General features: G+C 37.0%; 2 protein-coding genes across 2 annotated transcripts in view; both read left to right on the top strand.

The window, feature by feature from the left end:
* LOC124180015 (dipeptidase 1) overlaps positions 1-16,475 on the top strand; it is a 141,339-nt gene extending 124,864 nt beyond the window's left edge. Inside the window, exon 11 of the mRNA XM_046564988.1 lies at positions 14,751-16,475. Coding sequence (XP_046420944.1) covers positions 14,751-14,867 — 117 coding nt within the window. The 3' untranslated portion in view covers positions 14,868-16,475. The remainder of the gene's footprint in view (positions 1-14,750) is intronic.
* On the top strand, positions 8,851-12,836 carry LOC124180008. The gene is made up of 3 exons (XM_046564975.1): positions 8,851-10,917; positions 11,456-11,846; positions 11,916-12,836. Exons 1-3 carry the CDS (start codon positions 8,851-8,853, stop codon positions 12,218-12,220), a joined length of 2,763 nt encoding a protein of 920 aa, XP_046420931.1. The 3' UTR covers positions 12,221-12,836.
* Positions 16,476-20,345: the final 3,870 nt, after the last annotated feature.

The raw sequence follows: 20,345 nt of genomic DNA, 5'->3' as shown, positions 1-20,345 counted from the left end.
AAGATTCGAACCAACTGTTTTCTCCCGCAAAGTTATGCTGTGTGATCAACGTATCAATGCCATACGGAAAAAAGAAAAAATTCTTAAAATAGATCAATGATGAATCATTATCACAGTTCTAGGTATTTCATTCCTTACTGAGAGTTAGCAATAAAAAAGGGGGGCAAACATAGTGAAAAGTTAGTATCTAGTGTGGCAAAGTGGGGTCTCGATAAATCCTGGTTACAAAAGACGCGACCTGCAGCACTGAGTATTTTTTCAAGTTCCCGGCCCCGACAGCTTGACCGTATCACACGAGAATTAGACTTTACACGGAAAAGCTTCTACCGGGTAATTGAATCGCAAAATGAAAGTTTTACTATTCGAAAAGTTCCCCGAATTCCGCGTTGGATTCCAGTACTGTTTCCGGAATTTAATATAACGCGACATACGTACGCAGCGTGGAATTGGATCTGTCCGAAATGAAGCAATCGATAAAACAACTCAAATTTAGCATCGATCCTTAGCAACACTTCTAAAAATGGACCTATGCCGTACAAATCTCGATTAATTTATTCAATGAGATCTACGACTCGAGGTTAGATCGAAAAGAAATTTATTAACATTAATTATCGAAGGTTGATCAATAATTACGATTCTCATGAATGATTTAGATCACATTCTGGTTAAGAACATCATACGACGAATAGAATAATTCTAAGTTCATTTATTTACCCACGAGCATTTCTCACTCGTCGTCAGCTAAGTAAGGAGAAATTGAATCGGGACCGTTGTTATACCACGTCTGACAAACGTCATAAGTAAATTGTAAGTTTTTAACGAAAACTGGTGTATTTTCGAATATTCATCAACTTTCCAAGACCTTCCGGACAATTTTATTCATAAATATGTCGCAGAATGTTGGTCATAGGTTGCTAACAGTCTGCGAAAATAACACATCACGTCTTATGATCTGAAAGAGATGACAACATCGATCTACTGTAATAAATTTTTCAATCACTATGAATATTACAGATTAGTTGCCAAATTTCGTAATTCTATGAGTGGAAATACAAAAAAGCTTGACGTAAGTGACTACCATTCAGTAAAAGTCCACAGTGTATATTCAATAAACGAATAATTACACGCGGAGAAAGTTTCTTAAGGTAATGTAGTACTTCTACCCTTACCGACCGAGAAAACTCACACTTTTTTTCCCTATACTAAATGAACAAACGAACGAAAAAATTTCAAATTTCGACTGTGTATCGCTCTTTTGAAGCGGAATTCAGGAAAGTTACTCATATCCCGAAAATCTCCAAAGACATGTGTGGTTTTTTGACACGTGTTACTATTCCCACATTTCCCGCATTTCAGTAAACAAAAACTGCATAGCCGAGATACTTTGCGCAATTCCGGCAAGAATCAGGAGTAAAATGAACCATCGTGAGACTATTTTCATGCAATATTGAGGTCGCTAGACGAAAACTAGGAATTACAATAATTTTGTAAATAAAAGATGTTCTCGGTCGGTGAAAGTAACGTACTACGTGACCTTAAAGTAGATCTTTTGCACTCACAGGGGTTGAAACAAAGTACTCAGTCAGGTCGATTAGCTCTTAGGATCCGTTTCATGACATCGCGACGCTCTCAAGACCTCCCCACCTTTTGATGTGCAACTTCTAAGAGAAAAATCAATTTGATGCCTGTCCAAGCTATATTATCACGTATCACGCAGACTGAATTATATTTAATACATTATCGGCACGTGCCTCTGACAGTTACCAATTTAGTGCAACGATCAAAGTGATAAATCTGACACTTAATAGGCACTCGTTTCTGAGATATAATGTATTACTGTATAAGGATAATGAAGAAAAATATTCTCTTTGTGTAACCTCAAGGCCTCCATTTTAGCGAATAAATATGATGGTTTGAGTGCATCTAATTAATACCGGCAGTAGCCTCGATAACTTAAATTATAAACCAATCTTTCATTGATTGAAGTTTTGAATCTTTACTGGAGAACCTCGTACTGCAAAGGTACCTTGTTATTTGCAAGGCAAAATACTGTGAAATTAAATATCGCCTATTTCATCAATTTGATATAACTGTGCAATACTTTAAGCATTACAATTCTGAAATTCGTCACTTGTAGGAACGTATGCAAAAACTTGTTACGAATCACGTTGTAACGATAGTTGGAACAAGTTTAATTACAAATTTTCACATATGTAAGTCGTTTCGGGCGAGAACGGACAGATAAAATGTGAGATATTCTGCAAGCCTTAGAGGGTTGAAAATCGATCAATTTTCCTACCTCGGTGCACACTTTTTGGAGTCAAAATTTGCCCGATCATTGGTATATAATTGGCGAAAATGCTCATACGTTGACTCAGAACAGAATTTCCGTCTAAACAAAGCTAATAAACCGATCTTACTTTTTAATTAAAGGGGTGGTGTTAACGATACAAAATCGATAGCTTGTAACGATATTACGTGATATTGAAAGGCCAACACACATTGACGGAACACACAAACAGCGAAGCATTGTTCGGTGATTCGCTGGAATGTCAATCGGAGATTTGTCTGCAGATCAGCTCAAGGGGCGATTAGAGAATGCTGCCAGAAGTCGGGACACCGATGACCTCACGGTCAGAGGCAGAGCAAGAGCTGAGTTGACTTCATGCACGAATGAGCGTAGGAGAAGCGCTATCAGGAACCATATTACTGGAGAACCTGCCACCACATACTACGGAGATCCTGACCATGAGCCCCAACCAGGACCATCAGGTTCTCCCGCAGTGGTGAGAAGGGTAATGGAGACAATAAGCATGGCTAGCCATCAGGCCCGATCTGTTCATGTTGGCACTCAGGAATCAGACCCCTCTTTCCATTCCTGTATGCAAATAGCTCAGAGAAAAAAAACTAGCTCCAAATTTCGGAAAGGCTACAGCTAGGGTGTTTAGGTCATTCACAGGGACTACAGAAGAGGCAGAAATGTGGTTCCGAACTCGGATGTTGGGGGCTGCTGATGAAGAGCAGTCATTCTGGAAGATAATGGCAGAAGCTGCTGAGTACGAAGGCTTTGATCCAAAAATCACTGCTGCATTATCGATAGCAGGATGGAGATGGAGAGACAGGGCAATAAGGGGTGGCCAAATAGAGCGACAGGAGATGATAATACCAATCAATTTTGAAGGAACTGCCTCGAACATCCTGTACAGTAGCAACGAACCATTCGATAAGGATATTAGAACATTTTGTCTGACTTTTGCCACAAGGGGAGCCTCTTTCTCAAATATCTACGAGAAGAGTCGAATTTAGTGGAGGCAGCTCATGGAAATGCTTAGTGTTAAATATAACATCCACATTTCTGTGCTTAACAACAGATTTCTATAATCAAGGAGTGCGTCGAACTATACTATACTATATTCTGACACGTGTCAATTCCTACGATCTACTAAATTTGAATGATGATTATGCGATACTTGATTAACTGTAACAATATTCCACGGTGTATTTTATATATATATATATATATATATATCAAAACAAATATTTAGAAGCTAATGCTTTAGTCCTCGCCTCCCTGAAGATTAAATAGATTTTGGGCAATGATTTTTTGTCGGAAATATTGAAATCCTTCGTACTTCTCGATCTCACTGTTCCCTGGACACGTTTTTAGATTATTATACAGCATTTTAAGGAAAATGTGTGCATATTTCATGAATGAGATGAAGAAACTTTCATTAATATATGTGTAACGTACTCACTCTCGTCACGCACTTCTATAATATTCACAGCCAGACGTTTATCCCTTCTATCTAAAAGCCTTTTCATTTCATTAGAATAAACAAGCTCACTTGAAGAAAGATTCTATAGAAACAGGAAGAGTAATAAAAAATAATTGGTAATATGTATTTATTATTCAAATTTTTTGCATGCTATTTATGAAATTAAAATTAGATATGCCAATTTTTGCGGAAAAACATTGTTGCGCGATCTTCTTTGCGAACTCATATAGGTTTATCAACTTTTTTACATCTCAAGCTCACTGCACTTAGTGCAAGACTGGACAAAGTCTATTGTTGAGAAAAAATAGAAATTGAACAAGACGTGTCACAAACTGGGTTTAAATAAGATGAACTAGTAACCAAACTAACTTGAAATATAGTTGAAACGTTGATTGTAAGTCAACTCTCTGAATGCAATAGACTTACGATTGAAGATAAAAATTTTTCCCAAGACAAAGTTTGTCGTTACAATTTATACGAAATAAAGTGGCTTTGCAATTACCGAATTTAGCCCGTTGGTCACTCCGAACGTCTTCGAGTTCTGCGGGTGGTTTCGCGTGTCCAACTGAGTGTGAAAATTGTATGGAATAGCGAGACCGAATCAATAATGCACGACGAAATGTCGGAGATGTGTCCATAACTTTGTTCAAATCTGTTTACCATTACTTTTACTTTCGAAACTAAAGGAATTTGTCGACTAATCCAATATTCGTTTCCCGCAACGTCTTCTGTTATCGTATTAGAAGTTGGAGAATTTAGAATAAGGCATTGAGGATTTATACGTCTGAAGTTCACCAATTCCGAGTAAGGCGCCAAAAAAACATCAAGCAAAGGGCACCGACGGTCCACCAGTTTCGATGATGCGCGAAATGTTGAATAAGCAGACTTTTAGATCTACGAATGAATGGGAATGATTCTCTTTTCCCGAATCCGCGTATTTTCGCTGACCATCATCAGACACAAAGTTTGGGCAGATCAATCCAAAATTTCCAAAGTTATTCAGCCTAACATAACGCTCGAACGTTTTCTGTTTACGAGTGTTGGACAATTGCCAATCATGTCATTTTTGACATTTCGTCAAACATTCTCGTACTCATAGACATGTATTCAAAATTACGTTAAATAACTTTAACTATTTCACTGAGAAATAATTGTAAAAACTTGCACGCCAGGAAACGCGTCATTTTAACTGTACGAATACACTAAAATACAAGTAAAGTTGCAGTGAATGAGTACTTTTCGCAAGTTCAATACAAAATATATCATTGTTTATGCGTATTCATCACAGCTTTGAAAATATGTGGAAAGCATGAGTCAAGTCCGTAGAATTATTATTTCCGCCCTGAACGTGCATTTCGTTCCTTTCAACAACATGCCTCTTATAATCATTCAATTCTGACGTCACTCTCGCTTGCTCAATGATTTCTTGATCGACATAAACTGTCCATCCTACATTTTATACTCACCAACGATCGAATGAAAAGAAAACTGTCACCTCTAAAATAAAACCCAATTGACGCGAACAACACGCGGCCCTATTCAGAGAAAAAATTACCATGTTCAGTTTGATTCGAACTTTCGGTTCTACCGGAAATGAATCGATTTTAAATGTTGTACTGACAAACCTATACTTTTTCCAAATGAATAATTATGACTTTCCGAGCTCATTCATTTATTGTAATAAATTTTTGTAAATTTTTGATTTGCCGAAATTTTTGTTCTCTTTATTTTGTTTTTTTTAATATGTTTCATTTAGTTCCAAAGTTCCGTTGCATCCGCATCTCTTTCCCATCTTCCTTCCTTATAGTCAGGTTATCCTTCATCCTCCATCCTGTCCTCTTATTTCCATCCAGCTTCACGCCACTCGTTATCGTCCTTACTCCGCTCACTCTATTCCCCACTATTCTGGATTCTCGCATCTTCCATGCACTCGTACTCTTTGCCCGAAATCACTTCTGTACCATCCTCCATGAAGTATACTTCAATTCCAATCTTCTTCAAATCAGCTCTCATTCCAACGTTTGTATAATCGACTTCTATTCCAGTCTCCATCAAATACGCTCCAATTCCAACATTCAAACAATCCATTTCGTTGACGATCAGCTATACATTTGAATTCATCGCTATCCCAATAAAGCATTTATGCATTCAATCATAAACCTTCCTTATATCAATTCTTACTCTTTCCTTCATCAAACACAAATATACTAGCCAGCAATAAAGTATTTCGACAAAATTTAGTTACTGATTTGGAAAGAATTGTAGTCACGTATCCGAAGGTTTTTTTTGCAAGTTTCCAACGCTTCGCTGATAAACGGCAACTAAAGTTATAGTTTGGGTCTTTACTATACCATTTGTAAAAAGACATCTGCATCCGCCGCAATCAACAGTGGAAACGAAACATTACGCGATTTGTCACAGCGATAAAAATCTTGAGCGAATTTTAACATGATTAGTAGACGGTAAGTCGAGGGGTTTATCACTCATGTAATAGTTGGGACAGCTGCAAATGTAATGTCCATGCAATGGTATGTAATCTCAGTACAATACCATGAAATATTCGTGTAATATCATGCAATAGTAGTGTAACGCCGTGTAATACTGTGCGATAGTTATGTAATACCCTGTAATAGTCATGCAATATCATGCAAATACCATGTAATAGTCGTGTAATATTATGTAATGGTGGTTGCAATAGTCATGAAATACCATGAAATACCTGTGTAATACAGCATGTAATAGTCATGTAATACCTGCGCGCGCAGTACCAAGCGCATGCGCTTTACAGTGTTTACCGGATTCGTGACATAACCTTGAAATTCGTATTGGCAACTGTTTGTATAACCTATGGACCGTTATTTCTCGACTTGATTGTGTGAGTCTGCCGGCTACAACACGTGAATGACGGAAAGGTACGTACTTAATTTAATCTGTCGCTTAGATCTGGCAAATATTCAATTATTTCTTGCTGACCTGTACAAAAGTTACAGGCAATTGAATTTCAGCGGTTTTTGTTATATAAATATAAGTAAATATACCTTAGCATGGGTGACGTGATATTGTTGTAATTTCCGATCCGTTGTATTGCTTCTAAGTTTGCGTCAATCCAAGAGAAAAGAAAGAATATGACCTAATTTTTTTACCACCTACCAATTTATGAAATGAAAAATAAAAGAAAAATCCTAACTGTCGCATAGTGCAGGACAGAATCATCTACAAGTGCTCAAAAATTGTGACACACTATCAATTATTTCAATTAAATTCCAAATAGATTCAATAATTATGCGTTTTTCAATTGACTTCATGAAAACATACGATTTCGTTGAAAGTTCTAAGAAATCAGATCTCTATCAGTTTGTCCTGGTTCCTTACTCATTGTTCATTCCAGAAGTGTCACAAATTGTACTATATTTTGGAATCAATCACTCTAGTTGACATTCACAATGTCAGCAGGTAACTGTGATGTTTGATCTAAAACTAGCTTGGAGTTAGGCATGGAGGAATCAGCGAGCAAGGCAGAAAAGGAGAGTATGGCGAAGACCATCGCTGGAAATGTTAAAGAACAAAAGTTTTGGGTCGTAATTAGGAAGGAACTTGGAGTTGATCCACCGTTGTACCTGAAGCATCTCCTCACCTGTCTGGGTTTCGATTCAGCGGCCGCTCTGAAAAACCTTTCAAGCGAAGCCTTTCTAGAAATGGAGAAATTTGCCCAAACTGACATGCTGGGATTGTTAGGCGAAGATGGTTACACAAAATCAGACTTCTTCGGTATCTACAGTAATACACCTGAACAATTCCGCATACTACGAGGACATAGGTTTTGCCTCTTCGAAATTCAGAAGTATATTATAGAAAAGGGGTTGAACCATTTTGCTACGGCCGAACAGGATATTAATGAAAAATTAACTAACATCAAAGCAAAAAAAGAAACCAAGGAAACGCTAAAAGCTGTATCGGGAAAAAAATCAGATCCACAGTCACGAAAATCACAGGACTTATTGAGTGAAGAAGATCAATTATACATGCTCATTAAAAATTGGTTTTCTAAGCAACCAGATGGTGAAGAAACCTTCAAAGATTATTTAGAAAGCCCTAAAAATCGGTATATAGAGGTATCTGTCAAAGAAGACGTTGACGAAGAAATTACCTATTCGGGGAAAATATCGTGTTGCCTGTGTAAAACTAAAATTACCGCGCATAAAGCCGAATACGGGAAATCAGTACCGAGGAAAACTCGTTGGGTATGTCAAAATTTTATGAAGCACGTAAAGGAAAAACATTTGACTTTGAACCCTGTGGAAAATTCGAAGGAAAATTTATTTCCTCGCAAGCATAACAATAGCAATAAAATTGATACAAAATCGGGTCAGGCGGAAAAAAATACAGCAAATGTTCTCAAAAACGTCGTCGCTAACACTACAGCTTTTACTTCTAGTTGTAAAAAGGTTCAACCCGAGGTTCAACCACTTATTACGGATGTATTCGATAAAGGCACCAATGACAATGATAACTGGAATACAAATGCTAGTTTGAGCGACAGTATCGCAAACAAGAACCAGAAGCTCGGCCAAAATTTACCAAGAATTATCGAAGACGTGAAATTAGTCACACCCGTTGAAATAAGAAGGGATATTATTAAAATTGAAAAAAGCAGGGGAAAAAGGCATATTACTAGAGAAATTGAGAGTGATGACGAAACGGAAGCGAAACCTACTAAACGGTCGAAAAATCGAATTGAAAGCGATGAAGAACTCGAAGTATCTGCACGTGACAAGCCAAATGATGAATCGGATGTTAGATCACAAGCTGTGATAGTTGAAAGTACAAATGATGAGTTACAGGGGGAATTCAACCTCGGAATAATGTAAAAGGGGTTCTTTGTTCCGAGAAAATTCTATCAACCCCATTGACTAGTAATACCAAAAATACTAAGACTATAGATACAAAAAGTTCCGACTGTGAAAAAAAAATTAAAAAAGATCTAAGAACTAGAAGTGACAAATCCTACCGACAAAGAGTGAAGAGTATTACTACAGAGAGAACGATTCCATATTATTTTCCAACATTGAACGAAATGGAATTGCTGTTGAAATATAATGCAGAATTAAAGGATTGCGTGAAAAATTTATTAGCACAATCGGCATCGAAAAAATTAACGAAGTCTTGTCCAACAGTCAATGAAAACAGTAAAAGTAACTTGTTAGTACGAAAATTGATGAGAATTTCTGACAAACAAAGTCAGGCCGAATCTTGCGGGAACAGATACGATTGCACAGTGAAAAAGTTTGCATCGTATATTTTCATGATTGGTGGAAGATTGTCGTACGAAACGTTATGCGCGAACTTGCCTCTACCATCCCCCTCATCTGTCAGTCGGTATTTGTTAGAAAACGGACCAGACATCATTGAAGGGCAGCTTCGATTGCAGGAATTGAAAAATTACTTAATCAAGGCCGACCTGCCTCTAGTCATATGGGTAAGCGAAGATGCGACGCGTATTACTGGCACCGTGCAATATGACCCAAAAACTAACCAATTAATTGGGTTGGTATTACCAACAGATAAAAATGGAATGCCTAAGTGCAAATCTTTCATGGCAACGTCACCAAAAGTAATGGAAGAAACGATGCAAAATATTCCAATTGCTTCTTTGGCGTACACAATTATGGCACAGCCTTTACAAAAAAATGCGGCGTCATTTTGTCTGTGCATATTTGGAACCGACAATAAATTCACAGCCGAACACGTGCTTAACAGATTCCAATTTATTTACGAACAATGTCAGCAATTCGGAATAAGAGTATTAGGATTTTCTTCGGATGGTGATCCAAGATTGTTAAAAGCGATGAGGATTGAAAGCCAAATAGGTATTTCGAATCTTGATTTACTCTTTGGTAAAGAAAATTGGACATGGTTCAACAGTGAATTTTGCAGTGAGTACTTTGTTTGCCAGGATACTGTACACATTGGTACAAAGCTAAGAAATCGCTTCATCAAAAACTCAATTGTTCTGCCGATGGGAAACAATATAGCGACTGTTAGTCACCTGAAACTATTGATACAGTCACAATCTAAAGACAAACACCAGATAACTTATTCTGACTTGGACCCAAAGGATAAAATGAATTTCCCTTCTGTTCAAAAAATATGTCAAGAAAATGTCAGAAAATTACTCAATGATACAGTACCTGGCAGCGAAGGAACATGTCAGTATTTGAAAATACTACATAACACCGTAGTTTCATACATCGATTCTGAATTAACGCCGTTGGAAAGAATATTTAGCATCTGGTATTCTGTGTTTTGTTTAAGGATGTGGCGTGCATGGATTTCGGCAAATGACAGTTACACTTTGGGCAAAAATTTTATAACTTCCAACTGTTACACATGCATTGAAATAAATGCTCATACGCTTATTGACGTCATCATACGCCTGAGAGATTCGGACCAACCAGAACTCTTCCTGCCATCTTTATATAGTAGTCAACCATGTGAAAGCTTTTTCCGACAAGTCCGTTCAATGTCATCCACGTACTCGACTATTGTCAACTGCAGCATGATGGACATCATTCATCGTCTCAATAGAATTCAAGTACAAAATGAAATCATCATCGAAGAGTCAGAAAATATTATATTTCCAAGATTTAGGGAGAGAAAAAGTGTAATCAATGTCAACACATATCCACTACCTTCTAATCAAGAAATACAGAAAACCGTTGAAGACGCGAAATGTCGAGCTATTGAAGATCTCGGGAACCTTGGTATATTTTTCAACAATATCTTATGTACACTGCCTTTTTCTGCAAAGTCTATTCAACTAGACTCAGACGACGAATCTGACAGCGAAGAAATCAGCGAGGAAACGGAGAGCGCAAATGAAGACACTATATCTGCAGAACTTGAACATGATATGATTACGTTGCAGTCTGTAACAGGAACTTTGGAACTCAAAAATTACTCCACCCAAACAGTTCAACTAAATGAAACGAGTCCATTTGCAGTCGTGCGTGATTCGTCGCAAGCCGAATACGTCGTTAGAAAATCGTCCATTTGTTGGCTGCTTAATAAAACCAAGCACCGTTTAAGTAGCGACAGACTTCAGAGAGTACGAGAAATCGAACTGCCGCATTTGTCCAAGAAGGTACTTATTAGCTTGATATTAACTCTTCCTAAATAAGTAATGAATATCTTTCCTTATGACCCAGACTCATTAAAATACTGCGGAAAATGTCCTACCTACACCTAGAAAAAAAATATAATGCAGCATTATTCTATGGTAAATGTATAACCCCAACGAATAGAGTTGTATAATTTATGCGGCAATTGGTTGAGATTCTAAATTTTTAGGAGGTTGAAGTTCGTAACGTTAACGAGACGATACAATTTGAAGAAAATCGCCATTTTGCAACTTTAGAATTTTTTAGAAATGCAGTAATCAATAAATAGTGGCTTGAATCAAGCAAAGTCAACCCACATCAGAACTACAGCCTCTGTAAAGCAATTACGAAGTTGAAAAACATAGTTTTTTTTCAAATAATGTGTCGTTACGTTAACGTTACGAACTTCAACCTCATAAATTTTTTAGATTCCATCATTGGCACATCCTGTCGTTGTGATGACTACAAAAAGTGTTAATTTTCAACTTCTTGGTTCTCCGTATAATGTTATTGTTTTTCTAGGAATCAGCTACTAGATCAAATACTGTCGAAGAGAATCCGGAAATAAGTATAGGGACATGGATGCTTTTTAGAGAAGACACTGAGGCAGAAACGAAATACAGAGTAGGCCTTGTTCTTGGATTCGTCTATCTAACTGGAAAAACAGACCCACAAAGAGAATACTCCAGATTAAGCGCTGACGTCAATAATGAAAGTATTGGCGTACTATGTACCTGGTATAGATTAATAAGTTCTAGTCTCCGTCCGGCACCAGTGGGGTCACATGATTACAAATGCATTTCTGGATATATGCGAACTTTACCAACACCACAGATAGTTGATGGGCATATTTTTTATTCGGATTTAGTTTTGAAACTAATCCTCGAGATTATTCCTACAACTTCACTCCAAGGTAATACTGCTGTGAAAAAATTTCATTTGAAATCATTGCACGTCTGGTTACAACGTTTTGAATTTTCAGGTAAAGATGCAAATATCGGAAATTTTGTGCTGATCGAATTTCTCACCAAAAAAACCAAAAAATACTACATCGGCGTTGTTAAAAGTATCCAATCAAGAGACAGAGATTGCGAGGAAGATTATGAAGTCAAATTCATGCGAAAAGTGACGAATTCGTCGAGCTCCATATTCGTTTTTCCAGATGTGGACGATACAAGTTATGTAACAGGAGATCAAATAAAGCTAATTCTGAGCAACCCGAAAATTGACCGAAGACGTCATCATGTATTCAGTGATTCTGATTTGTTAGAGTACGCTGTGATTTAAAAGTTAATTGAAGATCGTCTCAATTGCTAAAAAATATATATAATTATGTATCGTTAACCTCTCCAGAGTACTATTAGCATAAATATACAGAGAATATTATTATAATATATAAATTATGGTTGCGTTGAATTATTCTTTACTATATTTAAAGGTTGATTTGCAAATTTTATTATGAAATTTAGAGGGTAAAAGAGGTTATAAAAAAATAGTTGCAATAAACTATTTAATGTAATTCAAGCAAGACTTCAGGGATGCAATTAATGACAGTGAGACAAAAACCATTGTTAATAGGTATACTGAGAAATACTCATCTTACAGTAATATAATGTGTATCTATATAAATATATAATAGTCATGTAATAGTCTTGTAATAGTTGTATAATTAGTATGCAATAGTCATGCAATGGTCATGTAATTCATGTAATACTATGTGTAATACATATGCAATACGTATGTAATACTTGTGCACTATCTGTGGAATACGTGCAATACTTATGGGATACTTATGCAATACATGCAATACTATTGTAATCCCTATGCCATACATGTAATACCAGTGTAATAACTATGTAATATGTGAAATACATATGCAATGGTGTCATACTTGGGACAGTCATTATGAGAGTGGTAAGCCCCTCGCGGTAAGTTGGATCGCATACGGCCCCATTAAAATGATAAAATAGTCTGAGAACTAGATTCCCTGTGGATCCTACATTATCTTCGCAGGCAAATAGCGTCAGAGCCTGAACGAGGTTGGAAACTGTCCCAAGAGATTCACCGGTGGATTTCGTAAGGCTATAGAGATGCCGCACTTAATCTCTGACCAATGGCAATCCGCGTTTGGCTTCGTTGGATATGTTGAGTGTTAGATTTATGCACAACTATTCGTTAGTCGATTCCAATTCTGACGTTCTAAAGGCAGGTTAGTAACGCGTATCGAGTTTCAATGGATTATACCGTGATCAGGCAACTTGGAGAGAGAAGGCAAACGTGGTTATCGTTCTAAGTTGGTGTAAACTCCCATCATCGGCCAAAGACATTTTCATACCTACGCCAGTAGATGATGGAAAGCTTACAGACACCTGTTTAAGTATAATTCAACACCCATTTTCCTCACATCAAACAAACTAGGGTAGTATTAGTGAAGACTGGTTTGAAAAATTTGAATTAAAGACTCAAGAAAAATTGTTTACAGTCTTGTAAAAACAATATTCGTAGTTGGCGAGTGATGTAGAGTTTATTGAAAGCCGTACGTGAATTTTCATTCGCAATGGTACGAGGTGACAATAAGCAAAAGCTCGACGATCAGAGTTGCATGTAAGCTGATTCCTCCAACAAGAACGAATGAAAAGATGGTTCCTTAATGTTTAGAAGTATCTCGAACAAAGAGCGTGGAAATAGTAAAATCTACCATTCGCCTTAAAGCTTAAGATGAGAAGAGCCAGTCGAACTAAGGCATTGAACAGAAATTCACTACACCTCTTCGATTGCGGGTTTCACCAGGATCAGAAGCGAACGCGACATGTGTTACGATTATACTTGATACGATTGGGCCCTTTGTGCTCTTTCGTTCACCTTTACCTGATACTAAAACTAATAGTAAATCAGTCCCTTTGCTGGATGATAGATAAGGAGGTGGAGTGAATCTGTGAAGAAATAATGTTCTCAAACCTGTTCATGGTCTTACATTACGGTAGTTATATTGAGTCCGGATTATTTCAAGTTGGTTTTCATGTCTAATGGCTTATTGTGCTTGAAGGATCTACCGTAGAACATGATAAACGGTAGTTCACTTCACATTACTTTATTTGCGTTTGATGAATTGTCCAGAGTGTGATGGAAACATCCAAATACTTAAGGATGTACTGGCTATACATTCTCAACCAAAACTGAATCTCGTCGACATTGTTGAATACTGTATGATAAGATGAAAATCGGAAAACAATCAGCCACGTTAAAAGAGATAAGAAAATTAAATTTGAATGATAATAATGCCCAGAAGTTATGAATAAATTGTTTGAAAAAATATTGTCATTCAAATCTTGAACATCTATCTCCTCATAATTTGAACTTATTGCTAGTTTTGTGTAATATATCAAACGTGAAGCTCTACATACTAAGCGCTATAGATTGTTAAATGCGGTGCGAGAAAATTGTCATATTTGTTGAAAACACTGCTTAATTTGAAATGTGCAACTACTAAAAAATTATGCCGTAGCACTTTGATAAATTCACTTCATGTATATTTGGGGAGATGAAAACATTTTATAAATTTTTAAGTGACGCGGCAAACGAAGCAAAGCTACAGATATACATATTTTACGTTTCTGGCCTTTCTTTTCCGTATTTTAAAGCGTAATTCAAGGTCCTCACTCGTCAAGGCAAATACTCATTATGACTCGCGATGTCATAGAATGATGCGATGAATTAGTTATATTTGCTTGTATTCTCATGTCGCAAATTGCAAAATAAGAAGTCGAGTGTGATTTTTCCCAATTAAACAACAGTCATGTTTTGTAAATCTGTGCAGGTGAGGGACCGTATGGCAGGTGAAGGGATCGAGCCGCTGGAAGAAGAAATACCTCGAGACGACGTCATAGGAAGATTATATTGTCGATATCCAATAACGCCGTCAACAATTCCCTGAACAAATAGTTAGCAGGAAGTTGACAGCTGGTTGAATGTGAGCAACGAATGCCTTAGTTGCGACAGGAATTTCCGCTGGCAGTACAATGAAACCTGGGAATAACGAGAAGCAAATTATGACGGGTGTACCAGCGATTCCACCATTATGGGACCCGCTTCCTTACCAGAAGTTCAAGCTCTCTTCCTCACAATTCATCCACCAGGGCAATTGCTTTCCGAAGCAATCGTACCGTCGAGAGGTGTGTGAATATTCGCTTTACGTATCGCCGATACATGGACATGAGAAGTTTGTTCCAAGAGAAATTGATTCTCATGGAAATGAGCGTGTCTCCAAGTTTGAATGTATGCGAGTGACGAGTGCGGGAAAAACTCCGGCATTGTAAACGAAAAAAGTTCCTTTCTACAAATTTAATTCAAACGAGTAATTTAAAAAGAAAAATCGTTATCCGTATAGTGGAACAGAATTTCAACGACACCGCAGAGAGCGTGAAATATTAAAACCAAATTTGAAAGCTCTCGCGAAAGATCGCTAAATAATTATTATCAACTACGAACTTTCTTATAGGACGAATGACGTGATATAATATTATAATAATACTCTGTTCAATAATTGACTGTCGAGTAAGCGTGTATAATAAGTACGGTAAACTGTGTGAATTAATGAAGTGTATTTACATAAACTATCGTTTGTGTAAGAAGAGAAGAAAACTGTACACTGTTGTGAGATCAGTAACGTAATGGCAGTTAGATATCGACATTATTTGTACTGAATTCGAATTCTATCAATTTTTCTTTACGAATATACGAGTATACACAGTACACACATATACGTAGATATATTATAAATAATACCGGTATTCGGAACATTATCTTGCGACGGATACTTGAACAGCAGAATATTTATTTACCTTGCTGTAAATATTTATACAAGGAACATTGAAGTTCAGTATTCTGAGGGAAAAAAATTAAATAAAAATTCTGTTTCGATGACCAATACGTTTGTATGAAATTAAATTATTACCATCGACATTCAAAATTTTTCATTTACGTAACAACCATGAGGAATTATTATTTAAACTGAACCAAATCACCTGAATTATTTCATTCTATTGTTCACTTGAACACAATATGAATTTGAAAAAAAAAAAATAATGACGTGAAATAGATAGTAAAAACGTACATGAGGTACCTGACAACAAGCAGAGACAATTTCACCAAGACTTTGCACGAAATAAATCGTAAGTGTTTTTTTACGCTGCAAGCGTAGGGCGATTAGTTGCAGAAACAAGCAATGCTAGTGAAAATGCGATGCAGCTACGTTTAATCAAACGACGGGTACAAACGAGTTGACTAGCCATTTTCTTCCAACCTTAAACTTTTACCTTAATCGGTGAAATTAATACCGATCCTTAATTCGTACCTACAAATATGTTTAAGATAAGAATAATAATGTGTTCTTTCGGTTTCTATACTGATTCAAATTTTATCATAGTTTACTTACAATTAGGTTTACGATAATTGGGTGAATTATTACTTCGTCAACCGCGTAGAAAATCCGTACATCGTAAATGTACCTCTCATGTCGAAAATAAAAGTTTACTGATTTCTATTTCACGAGTTTATTCATATTCCGTATACAATTACACGTTTCATATCCTTATCACTTTTACAGGCTCACGCGTGGGAAAATAAAAGAGGAAAAATCGACACAGGTACGTATTGTATCGCATGTGCGGTACGATGATACATTTTGTCAATTTTTGTAAGAAGTGGATTAACAATCAATTTAATCCTGTGTAACAAAAAAATAGCAACGTACACCTATAACCACCAAAATATTATTGTGCAACGCTTCTCATGTGGTGCAGATACTCGGTGCCATGAGGTTAGCTTGAGACCGGAAATTAGGAGTCGTTTTATGAAAATTCGAATCAAAATTGGTATTGTTAACAGTAGATTTTCAACAATTATGTAATAGAACGAAAGTATTAATTCAGTTCTTGTTCATTGGGAGTTCGCTTCAGGTGGTTAACTACAAGGATACAATTAACTCATACAGGCTGATCCAAATTTCTCAGAGCTTTCATATCCTGGCAGAAAAAAATTTGATGCCAATATGTAACCGCATCTTCATATTTTATTTGGTACACAAAATTCTATACTGAAACATATCCGCCCGGTACTCCGTGACTACGTGTGCCTTGTTCGCGATGAAGGTACAAAAGAACTCTGGTGAAATTTCAACTAGTCCTTAGAAGAAGAGTATCGGATCTTGCGATCAAGCATTCTGTTGAAACTCTAAGGGGTATTTTTTTGCCTGTAAATAGAGAGCCTTTGATGCGTAGTCTGATCCATTGAGCCGTTCTCTGAGGTTAAAATTGATTAAATAGCAATTTAGTGAGTGGGATGCCCTGATAAATGAAACTTCTTGTGTATTTTTGCCTGAAATATTAATTTTCAAAGTCCTCTCTGGAAATTGCGATGACTGGTTGTCATGAATTTACGTGTAAACAGATAAATTATCATTTCATATCCCTAGTAGCGTTCTGAGGTAAGTCAGTCTACAGGCTGCAACTGCAGACACGATGTGTCTACTTCCACATTTGACTACGGTTCTGACATCAAAATCTGAATTAATCAAAATCTTGCACGAGTTTGTTGTCAGAGGGCAAGAAGTTGCTGTCAAGGAAGATCCTGTATTGACTCTATGGAAAGACTTCTCACAGAGTATTCTCAAATTTTTGCAACTGAACGCAACGCTACTAGAGATTATTGAAATCGAGACGAGAAAGGCCTGATAAATGGAACTACATGATATCAGAATCTGCATATTTTGAGCCACAGAAACATCCCTCGAAGTTTCAGCAGAATCTATGATTCGGAGATCTGATAATCTCCTTATTAGTGGAAACTTGACTAGCACTCTCGATGTGTTCCAGTAAGACTACATCTCCAACGAGGAAAAAATACGAGTGATTGCGTCTTGTAGAAATTATCAAATGTATCCAGTAGCTAATGATCGACTATCTATACTTGAGTCGATTGACATTAGGCTAAGTCAATGTGGCAGCAATCCAAGTGGACTTAATTGTTATGCGTATTCAACGTATTAATGAGAAGATAGACACACCCGTTGCTGATAACAACCTTGTCTTCAAAAAGGAGTTGGCCAGTATTTGGAAAACTAGTAAATGTTGCGAAGGGTCTGAAGAAGGTGATTCAACATACGATGCGTCAAGTATGACTCATTTTAAAATTATTGGAGATCAGCTGGCCAGTGTGTCGTTGTCTAATGGATTGTCTGGGGCAGAACAAGCTCTGCCCATAGTGGTAGAAATGCTTGTGCTGTCCAGCTGGAGCTAGTGTCGAAGAATAACTGCGACGACTTCATTGTGGTGAAGAAGTTGGAGCCCCATCGCAGTGCTTCCGCCATGGCAATTGTAAGTGGTCTCATGACAGTTCGGATAATATGAATCGTCGTTATCCTGCACAATTATGTTAGACACTTAATCGAGTGCTTGAGTAGTTTCCGTCCTACAACATAAAGTTGTTTGGATATCTGGATATCTGCCTTGAATGATGGCCGGTAACGCTGCGGCTAATGAGTACTGCACAATATCTCTACACTCGTATAATCAAGTTTCTCGAGTATTTTCGCTTCATCTATACCATCTGATTCCAGAACTTACTGAAATCTGGTTGATGAATTGTACCGTGAATGTATAAATTACGGTTTAATCGTATAAAATTTGTCACACAAACCGTAGAGAATATCACGGTCCAGGGGTTAACCAGTTCCGACGGCCGGTCTACACTTTTTTAAAAATCACTTCACGTCACTTGAAGCGAATGAAGTCACTCGAAGTCATTTGAAGTCAGTTCAAGTCACTGCAAGTCACTTGACGTCAATCATATTTGGAATTCTGACGGTTTTAAAGTTAGTTCTCGGAGAAAAAAAAAACCTCAACTTGAGTGTTATTATCTGTGAGTTGGGGGTGTGAATTTACACACAAGTTGAGGGTTGTTTTTCCTTGAGGGAGGTGTACGGTCAATTGACATAGTGTTTAACACCTCGATCACGGTTATGTTAGCGATGTGCTACTTTCAGGTAGACAACTAAATAGGATGGTTGTTGCATCCTGTTTGCTACTGGATGGGTCTGATGGTCCAGAGTTCTTTTTAGCAGAGGTATAAAGTACCTACTGAATAAGTGGATGAGTTCGAAATTCATGTTTTAGCAATATGTGCTTCGTAGACAGAAAATGAAGACTAATATGTTGTGCAGCAGTAAATCTGATTATGGGTATGCGAATAAAGTTTGATGGTGCAGAAAATTCGCAATGGATCTGGTGTGCCATTTATGGGTCACTCACGAAACATGTTAGCCACGAGCTTTAAGCACATCTGCCGTTCCGATGTTTTGAGCATGGTGTAACGCGGCCGATTTAGGAGTACTTACGACTGTAATTTTTTTAAACTTTCAAATCGATTTGGAATTTTTTGTGAAATGATCGTACTATTGTAAAGAAAGTGTATACGGGTTAACTAGGACCGAATGAATATCGTTATAGAGATTTTTCATCCATTTCTTTCACCGTGAAACGGGTTTTGAGGTTGTATTTAGCAAATTATTCAATAATTAATTCGTTTACGGATTTACGGATTCTGGTCGATTAGAGGGTACTTCCTAACATTGAAACGATCAAGTTACAGGAAATTTCCAAGCGAACCAATGCTTGATAAAAAAGCAAAAATTGGATGTATTCTTGTGAATACTCCTAAATCGATCACGTGATCCCGTGTCTAAAATACGGCCCTTGAGGTATGAACACACTGGCAAGACACATGGAAGATCCGAGAGAAACGTTAAAGACTTTACAACATAAGAAACCATACATGAAGCAATAATTTCCCTGCGACATGCGTCATTTTGCGATTCTTTTCGCGGTCCGTCGCTACGTAGCGCGCATATAGGCTTTGAATATTTTGACCTGTGAATTTGAAAATGTAGCAGAACTCAGTGACAGAACTGTTTCATCATAAAAATGAAACAAATACACAGCCATAAATGAGGCTATTTCTCATGTTACGTATTATACACATCTCCGGCTCTGTCACAGCGAATTTTCTTATCGGAAATTATAGAGATGGTAACATCAATGAAAACGTCTTGAAAACTTACTCCAAGTTTCCGGTAATTAATTGTTTCAGTAACAGCATGCGATTCGTATGATGAGAAAGTTGATGGTTCACACATTTTCTAACAGTCTTCAACTTACTTTATTTCAATGTTTATAAATTTTAACATTTGTCCAGGGGCAAATCTCAGAACCATTAATATATCATTTTGAAACTAGTGTCACCAACTTTTGAATGGTACACCACCCATTATCATGGTGTTTCTGGAAAAACTGAATGATTTCTCACGTGTAATTGAAAATTGAGTTGATGCTATAAATATATTTTATGGAGTAAATTA

This window comes from Neodiprion fabricii, chromosome 1, assembly GCF_021155785.1.
Source record: "Neodiprion fabricii isolate iyNeoFabr1 chromosome 1, iyNeoFabr1.1, whole genome shotgun sequence".
Taxonomy (NCBI): domain Eukaryota; kingdom Metazoa; phylum Arthropoda; class Insecta; order Hymenoptera; family Diprionidae; genus Neodiprion; species Neodiprion fabricii.
The sequence above is the reverse complement of the archived record's forward strand: the minus strand, read 5'-3'. Positions and strand labels throughout refer to the sequence as shown.